General features: G+C 42.7%; 3 protein-coding genes across 4 annotated transcripts in view; 2 read left to right on the top strand and 1 right to left on the bottom strand.

Annotated features, from left to right (window-relative positions):
* The window catches only part of cdh23 (cadherin-related 23), a gene marked incomplete at both ends in the record, with an annotated part of 141460 nt that overhangs the window by 14387 nt on the left and 101592 nt on the right, over window positions 1-25481 (bottom strand). The window contains 15 exons of the mRNA XM_083987632.1: window positions 12676-12903; window positions 13060-13188; window positions 13607-13735; window positions 14405-14554; window positions 14897-14998; window positions 15345-15733; window positions 16368-16503; window positions 16815-16963; window positions 17502-17562; window positions 21670-21818; window positions 22519-22632; window positions 22884-23036; window positions 23567-23786; window positions 24089-24234; window positions 24494-24683. Coding sequence (XP_083843758.1) covers window positions 12676-12903; window positions 13060-13188; window positions 13607-13735; window positions 14405-14554; window positions 14897-14998; window positions 15345-15733; window positions 16368-16503; window positions 16815-16963; window positions 17502-17562; window positions 21670-21818; window positions 22519-22632; window positions 22884-23036; window positions 23567-23786; window positions 24089-24234; window positions 24494-24683 — 2445 coding nt within the window. The remainder of the gene's footprint in view (window positions 1-12675; window positions 12904-13059; window positions 13189-13606; window positions 13736-14404; window positions 14555-14896; window positions 14999-15344; window positions 15734-16367; window positions 16504-16814; window positions 16964-17501; window positions 17563-21669; window positions 21819-22518; window positions 22633-22883; window positions 23037-23566; window positions 23787-24088; window positions 24235-24493; window positions 24684-25481) is intronic.
* Window positions 443-11786, top strand: vsir (V-set immunoregulatory receptor). Its single transcript, XM_083987634.1, has 7 exons — window positions 443-647; window positions 6122-6526; window positions 6817-6867; window positions 6959-7069; window positions 7304-7331; window positions 7855-8030; window positions 9953-11786. The coding sequence occupies exons 1-7, from the start codon at window positions 560-562 to the stop codon at window positions 9988-9990; spliced, it is 897 nt and encodes a 298-aa protein (XP_083843760.1). The 5' UTR covers window positions 443-559; the 3' UTR covers window positions 9991-11786.
* LOC310998205 (uncharacterized protein) lies at window positions 18882-20935 on the top strand (the record flags this gene model as incomplete). Of its 2 annotated transcripts, none has more annotated exons than XM_083988143.1 (2): window positions 18882-18973; window positions 20426-20935. In XM_083988143.1, exons 1-2 carry the CDS (start codon window positions 18968-18970, stop codon window positions 20933-20935), a joined length of 516 nt encoding a protein of 171 aa, XP_083844269.1. In that variant the 5' UTR covers window positions 18882-18967. The 2 variants fall into 2 exon arrangements, with proteins under 2 accessions (XP_083844269.1, XP_083844270.1); XM_083988144.1 differs by having other exon boundaries at window positions 18883-18965.

The raw sequence follows: 25481 nt of genomic DNA on the forward strand, positions 1-25481 counted from the left end.
AAGCTAAAGTTAAAGTATTCTGTGGTAACAAAAGCTGAGTGTTGGGATAAATCCTGTTCAACCAGTCTGGTATCTGACTGACTTTGTACTGATTAAAGATCCAACTAGAGCAAGTCACACCACTTTTCCATCCTATGCCTGGAGGAGCATTTTATAGTCAGATTAAAAACTCCTTGTGTTTGTGTTTAAAAAATATAAAATATGGGCATTGAAGGACATACAAGATGCATTGATCAATTTTGAAAAAAATAAAATAAAATAAAATCACATAATTGAGGCCAAACTAAGTGTCCTTTTTCTTCTTTTTGTCCTACTAAATATTTTGCTTAGATACTTTCCTCTCCCGCAGTGGGCGGAGAGTGTGGTGGCCAGGGGGCGGGGCTTGTGCATACGCGTTTCACGTTGCAACAGCGCTTTAAAGTTCACAAGTGGGCAAGTGAAGTTTAATACGGTGACAAAGCGGCTGTCAAACACCTCGGAGCATCGAAGCGTTATTCGAGTTGAAGAGAGTGTGAACGGAGGAGAAGACGAGAGTCGTGTCTACTGCTTCAACACAACTATGGAGGGAGGATTAACTCAGCGGACACCACTGTGGAGGAAGAAGTTCATGCTCTGGCTCTGCTCTGCTCTGTTTTCAATAGCTGAAGGTGAGCACTGACACACACATCCATCCTCCACACGTTTCCCTGACCGCTCACAGCGTGACTGACGGGCGTGTGCCGACTCGTTCACTGTTTTCTTATGAGGGCCAGGGTTTTTGTGTGCTTGTTTGTTTTGTTTTCTGCAAGTTAAAGCAAAAAAAAAAAAAAAAGTATAGTAAAGTGAGTTTTGGGTGGAGAAAGGCCAACCCTGTCCCGTACAGAGGAGCATATCAAATGTATCCTGTCTGACAGCAACAACGGACCTGTAGTAGCGACTTTAACCGTGTTAGCTACTTTATTTTTCTGTCTGGTTTATTTGTAGCCTACTAATAATTTCACAAACAGCTGCGCGTCCGCCGCACACGCAACTGTGTTATTCCACTCCTGTGGGGAGTGTAGCTTTCACAGGGCGCTGTTTGTTGCTGTTGTTGTTGTTTTGAGATTGAACATCTGGTGTGAAGCTGTTTTAAGGCTCCTCCCTGGGGATACAGTTGAGTGTAAATCCACCTAAAACTCAGCCTTTATGGCGAAGCAAAGCCGCAAACCGGAGAGCCATGTTGTTATAGCTACAACTGTCTGAGAATGGACACATAACAAGTTGGAAAAAGTGAGAGTTTGGGGGAAGTTTGCTGAGTTAAATGTCGGGTTTTTTTTTCATGGGACGGTGTTTATGAAATGTGGGGATTTGTATCTCAAGGACTTTCCAGACAGGGCTTGAAAGTGGAGGCCGGCGAGTCAGGGGGAGAGGCAGCAGCTGTTGCCTCGGGGCGCAGGGACTCACTTCAAACACCACTGAGGTTATCAGTGTTCCACTTCATGATTTGCTCTCTTCAGATAAACTCACGCGATAGGTCCCGTCAAAGGCAACTAATGATGTTTACTGAACTTGTTAAAACTGACTCACTCTGGTAAAAAATATTCACATTAGGTTGATAAATGTATCTACTTTAAATAGATCTGAAGAGATTTATTATAAGAAGGAAACTCCAGTATAGTTTTTAAGACAAAGCTTCAATAAAAGCTCCAATAAAAGCCCTACAAGGCTTAAAGACTAACCTCAGACACCCATGGTGCCCACCCTTCAGCCACAGTTATGTCTTCTTTGTTTGGAAGTTTCCTTCCTTTCAGTCTGTGATGAAAACAGCTGCTTGTGCCACTGCCAATAATGGGCTTCTCCTCCACAAAACATGATTCAAGATAAACTGGCAAACAATCATTGCTCCTTTTCCTCTCCATCTAGATAAGCATTTAGTTCACAATAAAAGGACAAAAGGCACGGTCCAAAATGGTCAATGAGCTCCACAGGATGTGAGCTCTCTCCTCCTGTTGTGACAGAGCTGATGTTGAGCATTGATTCCCGTCCTAATTGAGTGAATCATTACTTGAGTACAGCAATTAAAAATGTCTTCCTGGATCAGTCTCATCGACAAGAACAAGCCTGAAAGGGGGAGACACACACAGTCACTGAGTGTGTTGATGTGCCACAGTTGTGTGGGCAGATACGGCATGTGCATGAGCAATAAGGAGATGGAGGAGGAGGGGGAGCTCCCCTCTTCTCAGATTTTTGCGGGTCTAAGCTTTTTGAAGGTATGACAAACATCTGTAGTTGCAGTTTTTGTGTTTGATGTTTAATATGCAGTGAAAATGACAAGTAAAAAAATCCCCAAATACCAGTGGCCTTCATACTTCTAGTAACATGTCTCCCACTCTGGTGATTCAGCCCAAGGATACATCATTGACCACTGACAGAGCCTTGACTCTACTCCCAGCCACCACTACAGAAACTGCTGTGCTAGGGCAAAGCTATAAAACATTAAATATAAAAGGAGCAGACTAGCTATATAACTACAGCACAAAATGTACTTTAAAATGCAAAACAGGAAGAACCCAGAAAAAGAGGAAACAAAGTACTCAGTGACATCCTTTGTTAAACAATGCAATAATTTTACTTAAACGCTTTCATAAGTAGAGAAATGCCCATTTACACTTAAAATGATGAAACTGCGTAATTATGTTGAACTTAGAAAGCTGTCATTACCCAACCCTTTACACATGTAGCTGAATTGATGGTGTAAATTTAGAAGAGATAAAACAGGAAGGTTGTGTTTTGGACTGACTCTCCTTGTGCAAATATGTTATATCCCAAATTGCTGCACAAACTAATAAAAGACAGAACAAATGAACATTGACCCTTAGCCACTTCCTTTCATGACTAGGAAGTGCAAAACATACTTCCTACTTATGAAAACATGTCAGATGTGTTTCTTTGTGATGCTAAAGGTTTCACCTGAAACTCTCTCTTTCTGTGTGGGTGTGGGGTGGGGGGGGGTGGGGGGTAATCTGGGATCCTGCTGGTTTCATTTAACACCCTGTAATGAGTTGGATAATCATTATCATTACAGTAGGTGCGAAAAAGGGCGGGGTTGGAGGTGGGTGGATGTGGAGAGGCAACACTTGTACAAACACCGGCAGAGAATTAGTGCAAGTGAAAGGACACTAGATTTACCAGTGTATGTTCGCTTTTCAGCTTGAATAGTGTCTATTGATAAAACGTAGTGTTCTCTGCAGAAGATTAGGCAAAACCTGGGAGAAATGAAGACAAGCTATGCTGCCTGTCTGAAATGAAGAAAAAAAAAAGCTGTCATAGGCAACATGTCCTCAACAGGTGGCATTCAGGCTTAAAACAAAGGAGGGCCTGTTTCTGAGCCCTCGGGGGCTATCAGGATCCTGAGAACGGAGATCAGAGGAGGAAACTTAGATCTATAATAGGGCCAAAACACAGATGTCTGGTTGTACACGAGTGAAAGAAATCCTGTCTGCACTGGAGACAGAGTAATGCTTGCTGTCTCTCTCTACCTGGTTGCGACCACATCAAGCTCAGGCGGTGCTTGCACTGGGGCAACACGGCCCACTTGGCACTGAAGACGAATGTTAAATGATACGATACCCATTGTCTGCCAAATACTCCTTTAGGTCATGTCAGTAAGCTGTATCTGATCTATATTAGATGTACTGATGTTTGCCAGCTGGCAACTTAGACCAACTTTTGGCTTTAAAAGAGCAAAAAAAAAAATCCATCCTTTGCCAGAAACATATCTATCTCCACTAGTGTAACAGGACCAGAGAAACTGGGGAGGCGAGTTGTCAAAATAAAAAGGGCACACAGGACGACGGGGCGGGTGTGAAACAGGAGAGGAGAAGGGCTTCCCCTCCTATTGTCCCACTACGCAGGCAGGAACAGCTACTGGGGCAACAGTTTCACTTTAATCACCCTCCCTGGTCTTCCTATTGCTTTTCCTAACACACAATGGCCAGTGCAGAGTTCAGCAGCGCACACACAGGAGCATGGCACGTACAACGCACTCTGTGACACATACACAGGATGCTGCACATGTTGTATACACAAACATGCACAGCTAATCAAAAAATAAAGGTCATTGGCTGGTGAGCTACTGTACTGCCTATTAACAGGAAGGCAAACCAGTCACTTCAAGCTGGTATTGACATTTAGACTGAAACTATTTATGGGCTTCCTCATTAATATTCTGCAGCCCCCTTAAAATAGTGGTAGTGCATAAAAAAAAGCTGTTACAGTTAATCACAGAAAGCTGCTCTCTGAGATCTCTGTGGGTTTAAGTTGACATGTTGCTGTTCTATCTGTGACATGATGTGTTTTGCCTTTGACAGATGGGAAAAAAAGCCTCCACTGAAATCGTTAGTGATTAGAAACGGGTGTTGATGCAACCTGCTTCAAATGTTCAGGCCACAAAGAGCTGTGCAGCAGCAGCAGCAGTAGCAGCAGCAGCAGCAGTAGCAGCAGCAGCAGCTGTAGCCCTTCAAAGTTTTTGAGTAGTGAGGAGCCAGACGGGAGGAGGAATGGGAGTCGTGCTCGCGTGCTGAGACAAGTCAGGAAGGAAGTCCACTCCTCAAATCCTGGCACTGACCAGCTACCCTCCAAACACACAAAATCTCCCATGCATGATGAAAATCTCTGGCTGCATCCACACACAGTTGAATGCGTACTTCTCTTTCACTGCAGTCCACCCCCTCACATGCTTGTAGTTCACATGCACACACACTTACAAGCAGCCTTTCCTGTCTATGCAGTGCTAAGCAGTCATGGATGCAAAGCCATTCATTGTGTGCATTGATGCTACACTACAGCTGTGTAGTGTGGGTGCATCTGATAGATTACGTTGTGTATGTGTTATTTTTTTCTTGGTAAGGCTTAGATGAGGGCTTCGGGATGCTCAGCCTGAGGATATGTTGATTTTGTTACTGCGATGTAATAATCACTCAGAGCACACATTAAAGAGTTTATCTTTGCATTCCACTGTTGCACTAAAGTCAGAGCAGGAAGTGGTTGAGACTGAGAGCAGGAGGATGGTTTATGCAACATGTAAAGAGGTGTCTCACAGCTGTCTGTTTGGTTTCCACAATGCATAAGGTAAGATCTTCTGAGAAAGAAATGGCTATTTCACCTCAGTCAGTGGGCAATCATACCATGCAGCAACAGTGGCATTGCATCAGTCAGATTTCTGCATTACGTAGTTTTACGGCAAATCAGATGTCACATGAGATCCTGTATGTATTGGGCTGGTGTCTCTCTCTAGCCCTGTGAGAGGACCAGGCAATTTAGCTCCCACAGGAGGTTGGTATATTTAATTACAAACCAATATACAGAACAGGAAAGAAACTATGTTGACCCAAAACCAGGAAGCTTGTATTGTGCAGAAATAGGGCATGGAAAATTGTTTGACTGCGGCTTTAAATTCATGTTTAGATTGGTACTTTCTATAATTACATTTTGCACTGTGGCTATTTGTGGTCTGACTGGTAGAACAAAGCAGGAACTCAGTCCCACTCAATTTCTACCAATAATTTGAACTGTGGTTAACCATGCAACCCCGTGATATGAGGGCTACACCTTCATCAATGTTTAATCGCCCGGACTCAAAGAAACTGAGAGATGGAATTTTGTGATTATTTTCATGGTGCACCTGCATTAGCATGGATTTTCCATATTATTACAAAATCAGTAGAAATTAATTTAATTATATTTTACTAATAACATATTGATGTTGGTTTTTATTGTTTAACTACTTTAAGTTCTTCTGGATTTCGACCTGTGGAAAGATAAACTAAACAAACATGTGACTACAATGTTTTTTTTCGGTTTACTAAATATACCTCATTCTTTCCCCTGGTTTTTCTTTGTCATCTGCAATAGACTCTATAAAGGATTTGTGTTCCCATGGTTTGAGTTTCTCAGGGACTTCCCCTAATTTCCACTGCATATAAATCCCACCTACTTCCTAATGATTGTCATAACCCCAGATACCTAACCATAATCCTTCAGGTTATACATTTGTAGAGTTTCTGTGTGGTGTTCTATAACTAGGAGGTAAGGACTGTCTGAAAGTTGCAATAAAGTGTGCATGTGTTAATTTTATTCTTCCATATTTGTCTTCTCTCTCTAGGCAAAAGTGAGCTGGCCCATGCCCAGGCCACAATAAGTGTCTCAGCCCCCCACATGTTCTACACCTGTCCTGAGGGTGCAACTGTCAAACTGGTGTGTACCCAGAAAGGTGCTGCCTTGCACAAAAGTGATGTCTTGAAGCGCAGCTGGCTTTTCACGCCCCACAGCGATCAGCACTGTTCACCAAAGGATGGCGGCGTGCGCCATACTAGCCATTCCCATGCCAACCAAAGCCCGGGTTTGCAGTTTGGACATTCGGAGCAGAATTTCTGGGTGGTTCTGCAGAACGTGACCCACGCTGACCAAGGTCGCTACTGCTGTATGGTGCTAGACCTCCAACTGGCGAACAGACATGCCACGCTGCTGCAGAGACCCCACAGTCACTTTGTCCTCCAAATTACACCACGTAAGGACACTAAATGTATTACTGTGAATCTATATGGTGAAGTAGTAGTAAGACCTGTTAACCATAGGCCATAAACCATTGTGTATGAGGCTGCTAAGTAGGAGGTTATTATTGTGCTATTTTCTGTCTATATGATGTGGTCTACAATTACTCATCCTGGTCTACAACTCTGTGCAAAACATCACACGCTATAGTGAACAGTTGTTGCATTTAACAAGCAGAGAGCCAAACCAATGCCATATTGTGGTTTGCTGTATGTGAGAAACAATGTGTTTGTTCTCTCTTTCTAGGGAGAAATGGGTCTCAAGATTGCACCGTCTGGGATCCCTCACCATCTGAAGGTATGTTACATAATTCAAGGCTTCATAGCCCGGGGATGACTGGCCAGTTATTCCATTTATTTAACTCTCAGTCTCTCTGTTGCTTCCCCAGGCACTGTGCCAGTGGCCTTGGCCATAACAGCCTGCATCGTGGCTCTGCTCGCTCTGCCTCTTATCCTGGTCCTTGTGTACAAACAGAGGGAGAGCAGCCACTCCAGCAGACGTACGTAATGCTGATATCCATCCACACACGAGCACACACATGTTCATGCTAAGGTTCAGATGTACATCTCTTACACTCGGTTCCCCAAAGTGTTTTTCCTGACTCATGTTTCCTGTCAGTGAGGCGGATTAACTGCATTTCACACAGAAGGAAGCACATTCGGCCTGTATCTGTAGTGTTCCGCTCCGTTTCAATTCACTCACAATGGCCCATTTCCCGTTTCCTCTCTCCCAGGTGCACAAGAGCTGGTGAGGATGGACAGGTGAGTTTTCCCACAGTGTTTCACACAGCTGATCTCACAACCTCAGAATAATAACACACACAGATATAGTCTACTACATTATGTACAATGGGTAGATTCTTGTCTTGTTTGCAACAACTCAAGTCATTACCACATTTTGAGCTGTAAGTTAAGTTACTGTCCAGCAAAATGATTCAGACTTGTTATGTTATTAGTGTCCCTGGGGTGTATTTTGTGGGGAATCTATTATGACTCACAGCAGGAACACTGTACTGTCATTCATTTATGCGCATGTATACAAGCTACTAAAAACAACACACCCAGGGAGTCTACATGTGTTAAATACTCTCAAACCATCTGGGTAGAGTATTAAAAGTTCATTACAGGGAAACAAGCATCACCCTTACTGCTAGACAAAGTGACACATGAAGTGACACAATGTCTTAAGCAACAGATGAGTGTTGCAACGATTTATCTGCAACTACTTACTCATTTGTATGGTTCCCTTTCTAAATTGTATGTGTCAATTTGTGTGTGTTCGCAGTGAGGCCCTTGGCCACGAGAACCCGGTGTTCCTTGGGGGCTCACCACAGATTAAGACCAGAACCGTTTCTCAGATCATGACCAGACAAGCCTCTGAGACGGGACGCCACCTGTTGTCCGAGCCAGGAACCCCTCTGTCTCCTCCTGCACATGGGGACGTATTCTTCCCAATAGAAGGTAGGGTGCACACACACTGTACATCATGACAGAACAGCAGCTGATGCTACAGAGTCAGACCAAGATAGAGGCAATAATACAGGGAATAGCAGTAAGATAGAACATAGGGTAGGCAAAACAGGCTTTGGCTTCTGCCTACACCTTTTTGGTGTCATTTTGTGTGTTTTTAACTGTGTTTATTCATGTTCTGTGAACTAGGACCAAAATAAACTAAACTAACCTAACTAACAGCCATGTACTGATGAAAAATACTAAATCACTCAGCTCAGGCTGGGACATTTTCTCACCCACTCTCAGTTTTGTTCAGCTTCTGTCCCTTAACTTGCCTCTGACCAACACCACGAGTTTTTTCACTCTTAGGGGAGTTCATGTCCACATCTGCGTGGGTGCCTTTCAGTTTAGTATGATTGTGCATCATATCCATTTGCAGGTCGTGTCTGAGTCCCTTCACATTATCATTGATCTTAACATGATGTAAACTGGTTCTTAGGTAGTGTAACATGACTGTATTACACATAACTAGTTCTGGAAATACCTATTTCAAAATGTACAGTTTGGTAAAAGACTGACGCAATCAAAGAGCGTGATGTGCCTCTGCTGAAACATCCTGCATCAGCAGTGATGATGGTGGAAAGATGCTCACATTCTTGCACATACTTGCACGCACGCTCAAAACAGCTGGGCTGTTTTTGTGACTAAGAAAAAAAAAGTTCTGTGTGGGGACTTTAACTCTCCTACACAACTGAAACCACCTCCTTCTGCTGTCATCTCCTGAATACTTGTCTTGCCTCCCTCGCAAGTCATTCTCCACCCATCAGTACTCTCATTTAACACTAATGGCCCCTTCAGCCGTTCTCTCAGACCCAACTTGAAATAATATTGAAACATTAGTTACGGTGAAGGGATTCAATCCTGAGTGTTTTTCTACCGATTCCCGGGGCACCTGTGCCGACATTCCAGGCATACTGAGGTGGATTGTCCCGTTTTCTGGAAGCACACACTCAGAAAAGGACAGAGCCAGATTTACTGAAAATCCACCCTGAACCATCACACATGTTATTTCTACGACCTTGAACAGTTTCTCAGAAACCTGAGAGAACTGAAAAACTTACTGTAAAACTAGGCCACAGCCACTGACTGAGCCCCAACTGAGATGCTGCAGTTTTGTTTGTACCCATATTGGATTCTGGTTGAGCTATTAAAGCTTAAGGTAACCGCAACATCCACAGTGAAAGTTAGTCTAAAAAATAATATAGTATGTCACAAATAGGAAGACTACTGCTTTCTGTAACTGACAGATGGAAACATTTCATAGCATCTCAAATCACAGTTTTGTTATATGAAATGTCATCAGTTTCCAAAATTTTGGTAACACTACGAGATTACACATGACTGTACATACACATCACATTCGTCAAGATGCATTATCCTCGCCTAAGCTCATTTTCTTCAGTATTCCACTGTGCAGCGTACAAAGCCTGGTTTCCTTTTTGAAGTTTCATGTTACGTGGCTAAAAGCCACACTTCAGCTTTTTCTTCATCCTTTTAGACCTACTGACCTTAAGCTGAGTGGAATTTAACTAGCAGCAGTTCCCTCTTATCTTAAACATGTCGCAACTGAGACTTGCAACCTCTTGTTCTGCTTTTAAATGGTTTTCTAGCTAGACAGGTTTTATTCCCAGAAATCGGACAGTTCCTGTGCGCTCTAAGGGGTAGGAGGATTTGTAATAGAATTCTTTTCACGTGTCTCTTCTACAACATCTGTCTGCTTTTGGTACAGGAAGTGCAATTTTAAAAGTGCGAACTTCTACACATCTAAATTAGCACATCAGCACAAGACGTGCATCTGTGCAGACTGATACGTGTGGATCACCTGTTATCACCTCTGTGATCTTGCTGACCTGCGCTTTTCTCTGTTCCAGATACCATCCCAGAGTCCCCAGATTTCCTGCAGGTTTAAAGTGGGATGAAACCTCGTCCGTTGCTCTAACTGCTGACCTGGAAACACTCCTGCATCTCTGTTCCTCTTCTCTATGCCTTCAGAGCAATGTTTCTCTTATGAGCTATCTCACAATAACCTCTGCTGGGATTGTGTACATTGTCTGGACCGCAGGAGGGAATGGATTCTTTCCACCTGCAACAACAGCTGGAGGCCAAAAGTGAACTTTTGCTTGTGAGCAGTTGTGTTGTGGTAGGCGGCTGGGATTGTGTGTGCTGTTCTAGACGCTTTAAACATCTTGTTAACCAACAGACACATCGGTCTGGTGGGATTCACTGCTTGAGGCGAACCCAGAGTGCTGAGGGTGGGGTTGTTCTGTTGCACAGGGGCAGCAAATGAAACAGACTCTGAAGCACCCTCCATATCTAAGTTGTCTGGACCAGTTCAAACATTATCCTCTTTCTTTTTTTTTTAACAAAAAAACATTCTGGTAATGTTACATTTGTTTACATGTTTCACTTCAACTGTAATCTGGTAAGTCAAGGGAGCACAAACTGGACTGCAACTATGAGAAAACCATGTCTCATTAGTTTGAACTTAACCAAATCCTTAAGGTGACCCCGGTCTCATCCCTGTCCCTGTTATAAAGGGTTCTAATAGCACCACACCAAAGGCCGTATCCAAAGAATAGTCCCTGTGTTCTTGTGCAAGTTGACAGAAATTTGTTATTTTATGGCATTACACAGTTGCTCTTCATCATCTTCCCTTGGCCTTGGCTTCTTTATTCTTCCCTCTTTGCTACCTCAGTTACTGTCAGCTCTGTCGCTCTAAATACTCTCCTTCCTTCCTGTACTCAGAAACAGAGCACTTCACAGTGGCCTTAAATAAATTCATTCAGTGCTGAAAATATCAGTAAATACAGAATTTAGGGTAAAAATTGTTGATTCCTTTTTTCAATGCTTGTTATTAATGCTTATGTACAGTGTGATAAATGAAAAAAAATGTTTATTGATTTTCCATTGAATGTAGCCTTACAGAGTTTTAATAAATAACAACAACAAGACAAGACATACACCACCATAAAACTGCCATCCGTTTTATCACTGCCATTACAATGCTGTTTTGTAATTTTTTTTGTTTGGATGTGTAGATTTGTCTATTTTTGCGTGCAATGGGACTGTAAAAAACAAAATACTATTTAGCACATGTAAGAAAGACTAGCTTTGAAATGATAACCAAAGAATCATCATATCAAGATAGATTAAAGGAGGGTGAGAAGTTATTTCTATGACTAAAATGTGTGTGTGTGATCACTGTTAGTGATGAAGTGTGAAACCACGGGTGGTTCGCTCACGTTGGGATATAATGTGTACAGCAGGTGCCGAAAAGGAAATGATCTCCTATTGATGTGTAGCAGGTGTACAGGTCAGGGTATTATATATGCATCTCATTTTTTACTCTTCTGTTGAAGATTTGAATACTTTGATAAGTTTTTATTGTGTGTGCATTATTGTTTTCAAATGTGTCCGTAACACGATGTTCTTGTTTGCGTGTGTGTGTGTGTGTGTGTGTGTGTGTTAGTGTCTGTGAGTGTGGTTGTTTGTTTGTGCTTTCAAATCTGGTGTGACAATTTCAAAAACTCTGTGGTCTGGGTTAAATGTAAATGCATGTGTCTATGCACACGCATGTAATTGAGCAATGTTGCACACTGTAAAAAGCTTGTATTAGAAATAGACACAGAGTGATGCTATGGAAGCATGTTCTGTTGGTATATTGCATTCAAATTGTACTGGTTGTAGCTTGTATAATAAAGTGAAGCTCTTAAACATTAAAACCTTGTGTCTAGTCTTTGAGATCATTGTTCCTTTTAACTGGCAGGTCTCCAAAACTATCACCATACAAGGACGTGCTGCACTTGCTGCCTAGGGAGCCATTACAGATGGAACAAGGTTGTTCCAGTTGCGTGGCTCTAAGATGGTGCACACCAGAGGGAGACTGGCATTGAGGAGAGAAAATGATAAACCAATCTTAGTATCTTGTTTTATGAGAAGAGACAGAGGGCCGGGTGGGAGGAGGGGATGCCTGCTGCTGCCCATGTCCTCTCTGCATTCTTACATTAACTATTTATATATTGTATCAGCAAGAGCTTTATTATTGTGAGACACATCCAAAGTTGAATTTTAAAAAAACAGAGACTGTATTGAGTACAGCAACTGACTGTCACATGACAATGCACGCACAGTAACAGAGTACAGATTCTTTGTCTGGTGCATAAACTTAAAAGAGTGTTTAAATGTTGCAGACATTTTTAAACAGGAAAAGCAACACCTAACATCTTCCTCTTTTGGAAATGTGTCTTGTGGATTTCCTGTTTACAAATGAAGGTGTTTCCTGTGCCTTCACAGCTGATCGGCTTATACAGAAGATCAACCAAGCAACCTATTTGAAGCTTGTCAACTGTGCTGTCTCAAATTTGATTTGTTCTGTATATTGGCTTAAGGCTGGTAGACAATATAGATAATGAGGCAGTAAATAGAAGACCAGGGAGAACATCTTTGAGAAAATCAGTACAAGATGGCGGCTCAATGTTGGTTCCTACATAACACATGACCCCTGATGGTGAAAGTCAAGTCACCATGACCAGATCTGATGAAACTAGATTTTGCAATGTAGTGCTTATCGTTCTTGCAGTTGTTCGTATCTTACCGACAGAGGCGGCGTCCCATCATCTTCCACTGTGACAGTGAGTCGATACTCTTGCTGGCGCTCTCGGTCAGGAGGGGCCGGCCGTGTCACCATCTCTCCTGTCACACGGTCCATTCGGAAGGTCAGGTCCTGGTTTCCAGCAGTTATGTAGTAAAACAGCATGGCGTTGGGGCCGATGTCTCGGTCAGTAGCCATCACCCGGAGGACTGACGTGCCTCCTCCAACATTCTGCAATTCACATGATAAAAGAATCCTATTAATGAAAAGAAATCAGCACTTGGTTCAACTTCAACAGATCATAAAATAGGCACAAAACTACAGGAACATGTGAAAGCAATGTGGAATGACACCTGGATACAATTCTCTATGCAGGCAATTCCCTACCTCACTTATGCTGACATTGTAGCCCCTCTGGCTTTCAATAACAGGTGCATTATCATTGACGTCCAGGATGTTGATGGTGAGGGAGTGGTCTGTGTGTCTGGGAGGTGAGCCATTGTCGCTTGCACGCACCTGTGACAACATACAACATGTACTGGTTCATACTTCTGTGTAGGTCTGACCATGTATGTAGACACATAGAACACAATTACAATGATTAAATGTGGTTAGTTAAGAGTAGGTCCACCATTCAGTCCAGTACAGCTGTGCTACATCTTAGGGGGTAGTTGCAGTGTGTAAATACTGTAGGCTAATGCAGTATTTCCATTTGATGCAATCAGGTCAAAACCTAAAAAATGGTCACAGATTGTTTGATATTCATAAGGCTATGGGTTCAAAAAAGTGTTATGAATGAAACAAGTCTGATATGTAATCAGTTAATCTTTGTGCTGAGGTTAAAGAGGGTTGAAGTGCGGCTTTTAGTGTTTGAGAGCTACTGTATGTTGCCATATAGATATGTAGTGAAAAATACATGCAAATTCAGTCTGACCTTCAGCAGGTAGCGGTCTACTGACTCTCTGTCCAGAGGAGCATTGACATAAACCTCCCCATAGGTGTGGTTCACTGTCTTGATCTTGAACACATCCTCCATGTTGCCTGCCACCAAAGTGAAATTGACCTGAGCGAGAGTGATGACACAAAGAGAAAGGGAGGGAGAGACTGAAAGAATGAAACTATCACATTACATCACAAGCTTAGTTTCAGTCAGTTTTAGTAATGTAAGAATAGTTTAAAAGTAGGATTTGGCTATGCAGATTCTTTTAAGATTAGATTGACAGCACAAGCACAACCGAAACCCCCGCAGAGCATCAAAGCCAAAAGCAAATTAATTTACGATTGAGGTAGAAAATTAGGAAAAGGAGATGGAAGATGGGAATGATTAGTGGTGGGGAAAAAAACTAACACCAGAAAGGTGCAGTGGTGAAACTGAGGCAAGCTTTTGTTTGAGTGGTTGTGCTGTTGTGAACATTTGTAATACTCATATCATATGGAAAAGGTATGAAGACCAAAAGGTGAAAGTGTGCTTCTAAAATCAGTCATATTCACAGCTGAGATTACTTGCTTCAACATTTTCTGTTTTGTGTCAAAAAGTGAAGGTGCAGTGTAGAAGGCTTCGTGTGAAGTAAACATAGGGTGCAATGTGTAATAATCTTCTTGGATGTCTAATGCAACTGCAGCAGAGGGTGAGTGATGTTTAAGTGCCACACAGGATGTAAAACCATAAAAAATTATGTAGAGAGAAATGTAATCATTTGTGCAAGTCTACTTTTTTATTCTTTCTTCTTACCAGTCCATTGAGTCCAGCATCTTTATCCCTTCCGAGCACTACGGCAACTCTTTTTCCCCTGGGTGTGTTTTCTGGGATGTCCACTGAAGTATCAGATGTGATGTCGAACTCTGGACCGTTGTCATTCTCATCCAGAATAGTGACTGAAACCTGATGAGAGGGCAGATCAAATGTACTGTAGGCTCTAACACGGATCACTGAACAGATACTCACCTTTGAGATTAATCAAACCAAGCTAACCAAATCTAAAAGGAAAAGATAAGCACTTCTCACACGGCAAATGAACACATTTTATGTTGTACTTTTATTTGAGCCCTATAAAAGAACATAAAATCTTACCTTCTGCAATCCCAATGAAGCAATGAATAAAAGAGGATTGCCATTAGGTTTTCTACGACAGAATAGATACAACATATACTGTGATGTAATACATTAAAATTACACATGAAAAGAGAGAAAACGGCCTAAATGAAATCAACAGAGGCAACATACCACAGTGGAATCCTTTTTAGGTCCTCCATCATCAGCTACTACAGTTAAGGTGTACATATCCCCCTTCTCTCTGTCCAGCAAGCCGGTCACCGTGATACGACCCTGAAACATCAAACACATCAGTGTGCATCCTGCCTCCATAACAATTCAATACCTGACAGGAATTTTACCAATGTCACTGAAAGGGAGCAAGGACGAAGAAGACTAACCAGTGACACAGCAATCAACAACAACAACAACAAAAAAAACATTTCTCATCTATCAAAGGAATCAAATGACTTCAAAGCAAACAAGCTCTTTGATCATCTTACAGTCATGCAGCGACAAAAGCACTGGCTTGAATCAGAGAAAGAGGCATTATCGAATCACACAGCAGTTAATGGATGGAACATAACTGACGGGAGGTGGGCGTAGGCTTTGGGGTGTACAAAACTGCACCGTCACTCACCGTGACACTGTCTATCTTGAAGAGGGCCAGAGCTGCAGGTGACGTGTCAGGGTCGAAGCGGTAAGTCAGCTGGTTCAAGTTGTCGGCCGACTGGGCCTGCACTTGGACCACCTCTGTCCCCGTGGCGATGTTCTCCCGGAGTGAAGCCGTGTAACCGGCGGAGAAGAAGGCCACGGCCTCGTCCAGCTCATTAAGTAACGTGACATAGACGGTGCAGAAACCTTGGTGGAAAGGTGGAGCCTGGTCCGTGGCTGAGACGTTCATCAGATATGTGGTCTTGGTCTCATAGTCCAGGTAGTCCACAGTGGTTACCAGGCCAGTGCTCACGTCCACCTCAAACTTGCGATCTGAGCCGGACACGAGGGCGTAAGCGACCGCTCCACCATCACCTGGAGCAGGAAGAAGAGACTGGTTAACACAGACTCAGAGACTTAATAGAAACACATGCTTTCAAGTTCTGTGGGAGTTTACAAGTTAGTTAGTGGGAAAAAAACATGTTTGAAAACCTTGTAACACTGTTTCATTGAAGCTATAGTTACAATATACACACAGCTTCCTCCATTCTGTGTTTAATTTAACACTGTTGTCAACCCTCTGTTGTTGGCTGCCTTGTGTTTATTCCAGTTTGTGGCTGCCTGTTATGTTTTGGAAAATGTATGTCATAGTATCAGACGCATCATAAGGTGTCTAAGAAATATTTACACCACAGGAAGTGAATAGAGGAAGTTTGAACCAACAAGCAGAAGTAGAGATTTAAACGTGCGTTACTATGACTGCGACTGCTATGGTTAAGAGATGTAATATGCCCCTTTGCAGTGGCACCCACTAGTGTTAAGGCTGGTGATCTGCAAACAACTGATTCATGCCTGCAGATAAAGTGAGATGTTAAAAATGTCACTTTTTTTGATTATGCTGTAAAGATAAAACCAGAGGACAACAGAAGTGTTAACAACAAGATCTACTGTAATATCAAACTCTGTTTCCTCTGCACTCATCGTTTGACTGATCTGGGAGGGGACTTACCCGTGTCAGGGTCTGTGGCTCGCACCACAATCACAGAGGTGCCGATGCCGGCTGTCTCCCTAAGGCCCAGACGGTTGTATTGTTGCTGGGTAAACACAGGCACCTCGTCGTTGGCATCATCCACATATATGATAACCTGCAAGGGATGACATTTGTAGCTGTAGATCAACTATACACGTTAACTTAGGGGAATACAGTCTTTAGGAAGAGACTTGGTCACTTTTAATAAACTCATTACACAATCTGAGTCCCACTTAAATCCATATTTTTAAACTGAATGTCATAAAAACATTGTTATTGCAGTTAAATTTACATATTTTATCTTTTGATCTATAATACAAAAAAAAAAACTACTTCAGGTAACACATAAGGGGTAAAAACATGAAGTGAAAATCTTGTGCAGTGAAGCATCTCCACTTGTTGCATTTCTGCCCTGGTCTTCCTCACCCTCACAGAGTTCCTCATGCTGCCCTCATCACTGTTGTAGGCCTCCACTTCCAGCACATGGGAGCTGCTGGTCTCTCTGTCCAGAGCCCTGAGGCCTCTGGTCACCAGCCCCGTCTGTCTGTCTATGCTGAACAGATTGTTGCTGTTCCCTGCATGCATCCAGTTACAAACAAGAGCAGAGACACATACACACATATGCAAGCACACACACACAAAGAGAGAGAGGGAAAGTGAGACAATTTAAGAGACTTCTACAAAAATGCACATTTTAGCATTTAATCTAGTCTCTTGGTTTAGATAATTTAGCTGGAGGCATCTGCCAGTTGGTTGAGATAATTGCAGTTCCTTTGAATGCAAATTAACTTGTTTAAAGAAGCTGTCATTATGGGTTTTACTTTTCACTGTGGCAGAATCTGACTCATACACACCGACTGTTTCTTCACAAGAGAAATTACATTGGATACAAGAGGAATTTTAATACCTGTGCATGGCCATTATTCTGCCATAAAAGCTCACTAAAATGATGGAAGCTGGTTTGTAGTCATTTTAAATGAATGGATTAACAGTGTTACTACAGTAGATTTAATGAGTCTGTATAGTGCATCTTGAGAGCCTGTTCTTGCAGTGCGATTGTTTGTGAGCCAGGAGACCACAGCCAGAGGCCAACATCAGGACAGTAGCTCTCACCAGTGAGGATCCTGTACAGAACTCGACCATTCTCCCCCTGGTCTGCATCTGTTGCCTGAACCTGTATAAAAACACAAGAAAATACTCTGAACTTAGATAAAATAACATCACAGGAACACAAATTACATACAAATCTGCAGAGGTATGTAAGCACAAACTATCTTGCTATGTACAAGGGAAAAGCGATGGCATTAACCTCGATGGCATTAACCTCTCTTTACAAATAGCAGCATAACTTATGCCTTTTTTGGCAGCCTGACAATGATGATGGCAAATTATGCGGGAGTCATTACAGCTATCATTATGAGATTTGGTTACCAGAGAGTCTGTTGCTCAGCTGGATGTTCTGTGTTTACCCTTTACAGTTACACTATAGTACATTTCTTACGCATTTGTATTCATTTGGTGGTTTCTAAAAACAGACGGACCAATCCCTATACTTCCTCATTCGCCACACATCCACTGGTGCCCAGTGTCTTGTTGCCACAACAACCCCCATCTTGGCTTGGCAGTGAGAAACTCTTTCGCTCTGTCACAGGGGAAATAGCCAGAAGCGGCCAAAAACCCAAACCCAGCGCAGACAGCATGGCTCCACAGCGTACACAGATAAATAGTGGAGCATGCTGGGCTGCTGGTGAATGGGCCATGTCATAAGACTGACTGCTGAATCCAGAGAGGCACAGAGCCGCTGGCACCGGACGAGGCCGACTTCATGTCACACTCTGGATGTGTCAAAACCTGCGGAGGTGCCTACAAAGTGCATATTCAACTATATACAGAGACAGACACAAAAAACACTTAAGACCATGTATATGAACTCAGGTACACACAACCACGAATACACACACACACACACACACACACACACTCTCCCGCCCTGTGTGTCCTCTTTTGCTCTCTCTCTCTCTCTCTCTCTCTCTCTCTCTCGCGCTCTCCCCGTCTGTGAAGAGGGGCCCAACTTCAGTCTCATTAGCTTTATAAAGAGATGTGGAGAGGAGAGGAGAAAGAGGAGGAGAGGGGAGGGGGAGACGGGAGAAAAAAGAGGCTAGGGGTTCAGATTGGTGAGTGATGAATAGGGTATTACACAGTGGACTGCACCACTTAGGCCATAAAAGGGGGTGTATAAAGTGTAAGACTACATTGCAGAGCCAGATGTTGTAAGTGTAAGCATGTGAAGTGTAACCGCTGAGAGATTATTCACTAAGCCTCTGCATGGCTCAGAAATCACACTATTGTCTTTGGCTCCCTGGGATTAAAACAATACACAAGTATTTCAACTATCATGCTGTCACCCACATCTTACCCCCTTTTCCTCCTTGTTCCCCTCTTCCTTCCCAGCATTTTCCCCTCTGTCTCTGGGAAAGTAGCAGTTTAAGGGGGGAAAAACAAGTGTGTGGAGCCAAGAAACAGGTCTGACCTCAGTTACTGGGACTAAATAAGGTGCTGTGTTAAAGAGTCTCTAAAGTATGGGAGTGAGTATCTATTTTTGAAGGGTTTTATCTTAAATTATAGAAAGTTAAATGTGAAGAAAAATGTCAACTGTTTAGCATCTAGCAAGTAAACATGATTTAGTTCTTCCACACCTTAAGGTTGTAGATTGCTACCATCTCATGACTGTATCTTAAATACATGTTTTACATCTGCTCTCAAGTTTATTTTTTATAATGAAACTCCTTCAACTAAGATCTGGACATGTGAGCTGCTTGACATGTGCTTGAGTAGCTGCACATTGTCTAATGGGGTTGTGTGTGTTGAGGCTTTCATATGCATTTGCTTTAGAATGAGAGGGAAAGAGGTAACCCATTTGACATCTATGAACTGCTTGTGAATTCTAAAATGTTCAATGTTTCTTTCACTATGTAGAAAAATACCTACAAGCAGGAAAGCAATCAAAAAAAAAAAAAAAAAAAAAAAAAAAATCTAATAAACATTTACTAGTGTGCTACAAGAAATTACTGGAGAAGTTGCAAGTGCTCAATTGGTCAGACTTTACAAATGTGAATAGGTTAGACAAAGTATACTCGTGAAGAAGTTACGAAATGAGTTCATTGTTTAAAAACTTGCTGAGCAGTCAGATCTGGCGGAGCAACAATGTGGGGTGATAGAGAGGGAGAGTACCTTACAGCTAAGCTGCCAAGCTTAAGAGCAGCGTGCCTAATCACCAATATGTGCAGTATAGCCTACAGTATGTGTGGGTGAGAAAAAAAAAGTTTGTGTTTGAATAGCGGTGTGTGTGTGTGTGTGTGTGCTTGCAGTGTATGTGCTTGGAGGCGCTGACTAATGAACTGACTCTCTAACGAGCCATCCTGCTCCACTGGCCTTTTCACAGCTTTGCTGGCATTTGGTCTTAAAAATAATTTCACGTCCCACTGTGTTTCCCTTAAACCGATAAGCCATGCTTTGTCTCTGCTGAATTAGGGACAATGACATTTACAAATGTTACTATGCTGAAGATGGGGGCACACAGAATGAGGGGGGATAATTGGAGACTGGGGTAGAAGAGGTGGGTGCCTTGCTTTTTACAAGGGGCATTTTAATAAACCCAATTTGTTTTACATTGAAGAAAGCCTGTCAAGCATTGACTGTTTTGTACTCCTTGATGTAATTGCTACATAATTGCCGAAAATGCCAAACACTCACCACATGTGCATGTGCATGCAAGTATTTCTGCGCACGTTTGTGTGTGCGTGTGTGTGTTTATTGTTAGCCCTTGAGTGTATGATCCTAATAAAGTGAAAATAAGCAACCAAATAAACCTACTCAGCTTGGTTAGGCTTGGCTAGTGAGGCAAAACATGGCATATCAAGAGAGCTGCTCTGGCACTTTTATAGCCGGCGACCGCACACACAAACATGGCCATATACATCTACACACACATGCTCTCTATAGCATCCTGACAGTATAATGTTATTTTCTCCATCCAGGGCCAAGACAACATGAACACCACCGAGCCGGGCTCCAACTTCACCCTCTCCTCCAGCACAGAAAACATCACTCTGTCCAGCCTGACAACCACCTCCATCCCTCCCACCATCCCACAGCCTCCATCCTATTTCTCAGACATCCACGACCCAGAATTCACCATCATGGTGGTGCTGGGCTTATCGCTGCTGCTCGCAGGATTTGCAGCCTTCCTGGCGGTGTGCCGGCGTTCTGAACAGGACGGGGACTCGGAGGCCAGCTGCAGCCCAGGGGAGAGTTTGACCCATGGACGAAGCCGGTCGAGTGAACCCCAGCTCAAGGTGTGGAAGAGACTGGGCTCATACCGGCGTTCATACAACCTGTCCTTTAGACGACCGCCGCACCGCAGACCACAGGAGCGTGAGAGCACACATGCGCCCCAGTCTCCGGCGGGACAGACACCACAGGCAGAAGCCAGCGTGGAGCCCCACCTCACTATGCCATGTCTATTTGACTATGTGACTGAAATCTGACTTGAGGACAGGCTGAGGGTTGACTCTCTGCTCCCGGAAATGTGATACACTGTATATGGTTGGTGCCGCCAACATCACTAATATCAAATGTGAGTGGAGAGAGTTAAAGAAAAAGAACTCTGTGCTTTTTTTTAATGATACATTGGTTGCTAGGTGGATGAGGTCTGCTACAAAACAAGTTCTTGTCATCACAGTTATAACACTATAGTCGCTGGAAATGAATATGATTTTAAACAACAACTCCATTTAATTACAATTGTCAAGATAAGGATTAGAAAGATAAATGAATCTCTTACTGCACTGAACTACATTTGGTCTGATTTGATTTCATACAAATAGTAACAGCAACGTGAGGCACACAAGCCTCAAACAGCAGTTCAGTTTAAGCTACATATTTTCAATGAATAGCTTTTAATTTTCATGAATCATCATTCAAGGAGACTATCAGTTGTTCCTTTACATCAAACTAATAATTATTTGGATGTTATAAATGCCATCCATCAGGTTCTTCAAGTGAATTAAGTTATGGATTATTTTCCAATGGGATTTCATTTAAGTCTCTAGTGCCATCAACACTGACAAAACAAATGCAACCTGAGCCAAAAACAACACCACTCTATTACCGATTCTGTGTTTTGTAATTGTTACTTTGAGAATTAAATTTACATTTAAGTTCAACTGTTGGAGGAATAGTATTGTTTCCAGATGCCTTTGGGATTGTGTGTGTGTTCTACCTGGAGGATGCTGGTTCCTCGAGGCACGCTCTCCAGGACGCTGGTCTCATAGCTGTTCTGGAGGAAGATGGGCCTGTTGTCGTTGACATCCTGCACCTCCACAAACACAGTGGCTGTACCTGTCCTCCTGCTGCCGGCTGGACCGTTGTCTATGTGCAGAAATAGACACAGTCACACACACACACCCACTGCAATTCAAGTTAATGTCGATTCAAGGATCGATGCCAGGAAGCTGAAATATTCATGGTTGTATTGCAGGCTAAAGCCAAAGAATTAAAAAAAAGTTTAAAATGTGAAGCATATCATTACAACAAATATAAAAATGGAACTGGTTCCGTATTAATATGCAACATTAAACGATCCATTAATCTTCTGAGAACAGAGAAGAAACTAAAAATAGCTTGCTGTAAAAGAGAAAGACTGGGACATTGTTGGCTCATCAAAACTTCATTTGCTGCTGCTTGTGAATTAGGAGAATATGTGGAATTCTGCTCTTGTACAGCTACACTATCTCTCCCGCTTCTCCCCTCTCTTGTTTCTGTGCACCCCGTAGCAGATAAGCCACCCTGACTCACTGGTCTCCAAAACAGGAAAACCTCAGAGTTTTTGTTCTTTTTTTTCAAACAGGAACAAAGGCAGTTGAGCAATAGTCTGAAATCACTGCAGCTGTGCAGGCAGAGCTTTTTTTCATCATTGTCACACACAAGTAGAAAGGAGCAGCTTTGAAGATGACAAACAAAACAAGTAAGAAAACAAGCTCTATTATAACAAATACAAACAAAAGCTATGTAAAAATGAGGGTGATAAAGGTTTTCTCTCATTTTCAAAAGTCATGAATTCATCACACACCGATAGCTTCTACGACCAGAGAGTATGCAGCCTGGGTCTCTCTGTCCAGACCAACCACTGTCCGAACAACCCCGTCTCTGAAGCCCACGCTGAATTTACCGTCCTGATTACCACCTGGAATTACACAACACAAACACACTTCCAAATGAATTCACGTATGAGCGCCTATATGGCTATTCACACACACTCAGTCAGTACAGTGACAACACGAAACAAAATGTGCATGCAAGAAGAACTCACCTGACATACAGATTTACACAGAGATGGATGGGTGGACAAAAGTACTGAATGTGCACATAGTCCCCATAACTGTACAACACGGTAGCCCACAAACACACAAAACAGCTCCCACTGTGACCTCTGACCTGTGATGAAGTAGCTAAGCTCGGCGTTGAGGCCAGCGTCGTTGTCAGAGCAGCTGAGGCGCGTTACAATGTGGTCTCTAGGGACACTCTCCTTCAGGGATACATTGTACACGCGAGGGTTGAAGGTGGGCGTCTCATCATTTACATCCAGAACTGACACACGCACACAAACACACAGACAGAGAGACGTGAGGACACACAAATAGATGTACATGAGGACAAATAAGTCAGCAGGGTGGTGCAGTGAGTAGAAAGACTGATTCAGGGTCTAGAAAAACATCTGCTGTTCTGATGTTTGTGCTGAATCTCCTCTGAGATTAAGACACGTAAAACTGAGTCTATGAAACAATTCAAAAATATTTTGATGCTTCTGACTCATATGATTCATTTGAGAAATGCCCAAAAACCTGATTCAAGTTTTCCATTCCTTCCTATCATGTTAACACTATCCAAACCAATCGTCCTTTTTTTCTTCTCTCCCACAAGCCACCAGCAGGTGGCAGCATCTTTCTAAGCAGCTCCCTGAGAAGTCGGTGGTTAACTATCTGTCATATTGAAGTAACCCCTCACGTCACCCAGAATCTAGTCATACCGTGGCTTGGCAGTCTCATATGTGCGGTAATTTCAGAGAGAGCAAAAGGGAAATCAAATCCATTTTGTCATCATCAGCCACAGACGCTCACCTGTGACAGTGAGGGTTGAGGTGGACGTGCGAGGGAACTTTCCAGCATCGTAGGCAATAATCCTCAAATGGTACTGTCCAATCTGCTCACGGTCCAGGACTGCTGTGGAGGTGAGAATGCCGTTGGTGGTGTTCAGGTAGAAGTCGAGGCGAGGCATACCCATCTGCAACGCCATTGTGATCAAACCGTTCTTATCTTCATCTGGATCCTCCACCTGGACCTAGAGGGGAAACATCACATCAGAAAACCATTCATCTCCAGTGTTCCTCTGACACTTCGACTACTGCTTCGAGAAAAATACACAAGCTATATTAATTAATGCTGACTAAATAATTATATGAATTATTGTTCAATTTCATCTGAAAATATTCAGTCAATATAAGTTTCTTTGGAGCATTTTGTAATGAATAATAATAGACCCTGTACTAAATTGTAATTGTTAAGCAAATTTTCACCTCTAAAATCTAAAATTATGACTTTTTTGTCCTTTTTCTAATGCAATCACATATTCTTATATGTTACCTTAAAAAGAGAGGATCCAATAGGAAGTCCCTCTGGCACTTCAGCCACAAAGGGCAGGTTGAGGAAGGTTGGGTCATTGTCATTGAGATCCAGCAGGTTGACAAATACCGTGGTGCTTGCTGATGCACGTAGTGGAGGTGTTCCACCTAAGGGGGGCGTCAGAGGGACACATTAAGACAAACACACACACACCCCACATCTCACGGTCAAAGGAGTTTATTAGCCACAGTAAAAAGTTTCATGGTCAATATAAAACTTGAGGAATGATGCTTGGAGAAAGAGGGTAACTGCTCAGAATTGAAAGCTCTCACTGAAAATGATATAATGCAATTTGTGCTTGCTTACAGATGTTTTGGTGTTTCATGGCTGAGAAAAAAACCAGTCACAGACATACACACTACTCACGGTCGACAGCTGAGATGATAATGGTTCTCATGAGCACTGCGTCCTTGGGGTCGGAGCTTTCCCTGTCCAGGGTTACCCCACTGGTGCGAATCTTCCCTGTGCTGCTGTTGAGGGTGTAGAAGGGGTTTTCTGGACTGATGCTGTAAACCACTGTCCCATTTTCCCCATTGTCGGGGTCCAGTGCCAACACCTGGAGAGGGGAACCACAGGGAAAAGTTTCTAAATAGTTTCTCTGGCATGAACTCCTTCTACAATCCTTGTTCGACTTAAGGTAAAATTCCCATTGCTTGCTTGACCACATAAGAATCCTCATGTCATGTTACAGTATTCAGTTTGATGAAAGTGTAACTGAGGTGGGAAGGATTGAAGACATAATGAGAGGATAGAGAAGACCAAAGAGGTAACATCAGAGACAAACATAATCATAATAATAATGGTAATAGTAATGAGAACACCTCACCCCCAGAGCATCTTCACACATGCAACACTTTCCAACTGCTCTAACACATCAGTCAGCTAAAAGAAAAATGGTAACGTCTCTTTTCTGACACAAAGTGGCAACGGGTGATGAATGCGTGAAGCCGGGAGCACGACTAAAACACTGGCTGATTTTTAAAGAGCTGATCAATTATTCAGTGCGCTGACTAAAAACGCTGGAAACTGGTTAATTGGTCATTAGAGGAACAAAGGTCTTCCAGGTATTTAATTATTAAGCGGACATAGTAGGTAGGCATCTCAGAGGCCCATTGTTTAGCAACTGCACAAAAGTAGGTGATATAGGATGTGGGGAAGTGCCAGTTGAACCAATCAATTCTGGCCTGAGAGGGGAACATTAAAGAGGAGTGAGGAAAATATATTAGCCGAGTCTATAGAAACTGTAGCTGTGGACTGACTGCTGATTGGCCGAAAAGATACCAGAAGGTACCGTGTGTGTGTACATGTGTGTGTGTGTGTGTGAGTACATAGGTGCTGAGTGTAAAAGGCTGCA

This window comes from Trachurus trachurus, assembly GCF_905171665.1.
Source record: "Trachurus trachurus genome assembly, chromosome: 15".
Lineage (NCBI taxonomy): Eukaryota > Metazoa > Chordata > Actinopteri > Carangiformes > Carangidae > Trachurus > Trachurus trachurus.

Bases quoted from the DNA above. Each gene is read 5' to 3' on its own strand.
- vsir (XM_083987634.1), top strand. From the start codon at position 560: ATGGAGGGAGGATTAACTCAGCGGACACCACTGTGGAGGAAGAAGTTC. The intron at 6,868-6,958 runs GTATGTTACATA...TTGCTTCCCCAG, and splicing joins GGATCCCTCACCATCTGAAG to GCACTGTGCCAGTGGCCTTG. The intron at 7,332-7,854 runs GTGAGTTTTCCC...GTGTGTTCGCAG, and splicing joins GAGCTGGTGAGGATGGACAG to TGAGGCCCTTGGCCACGAGA.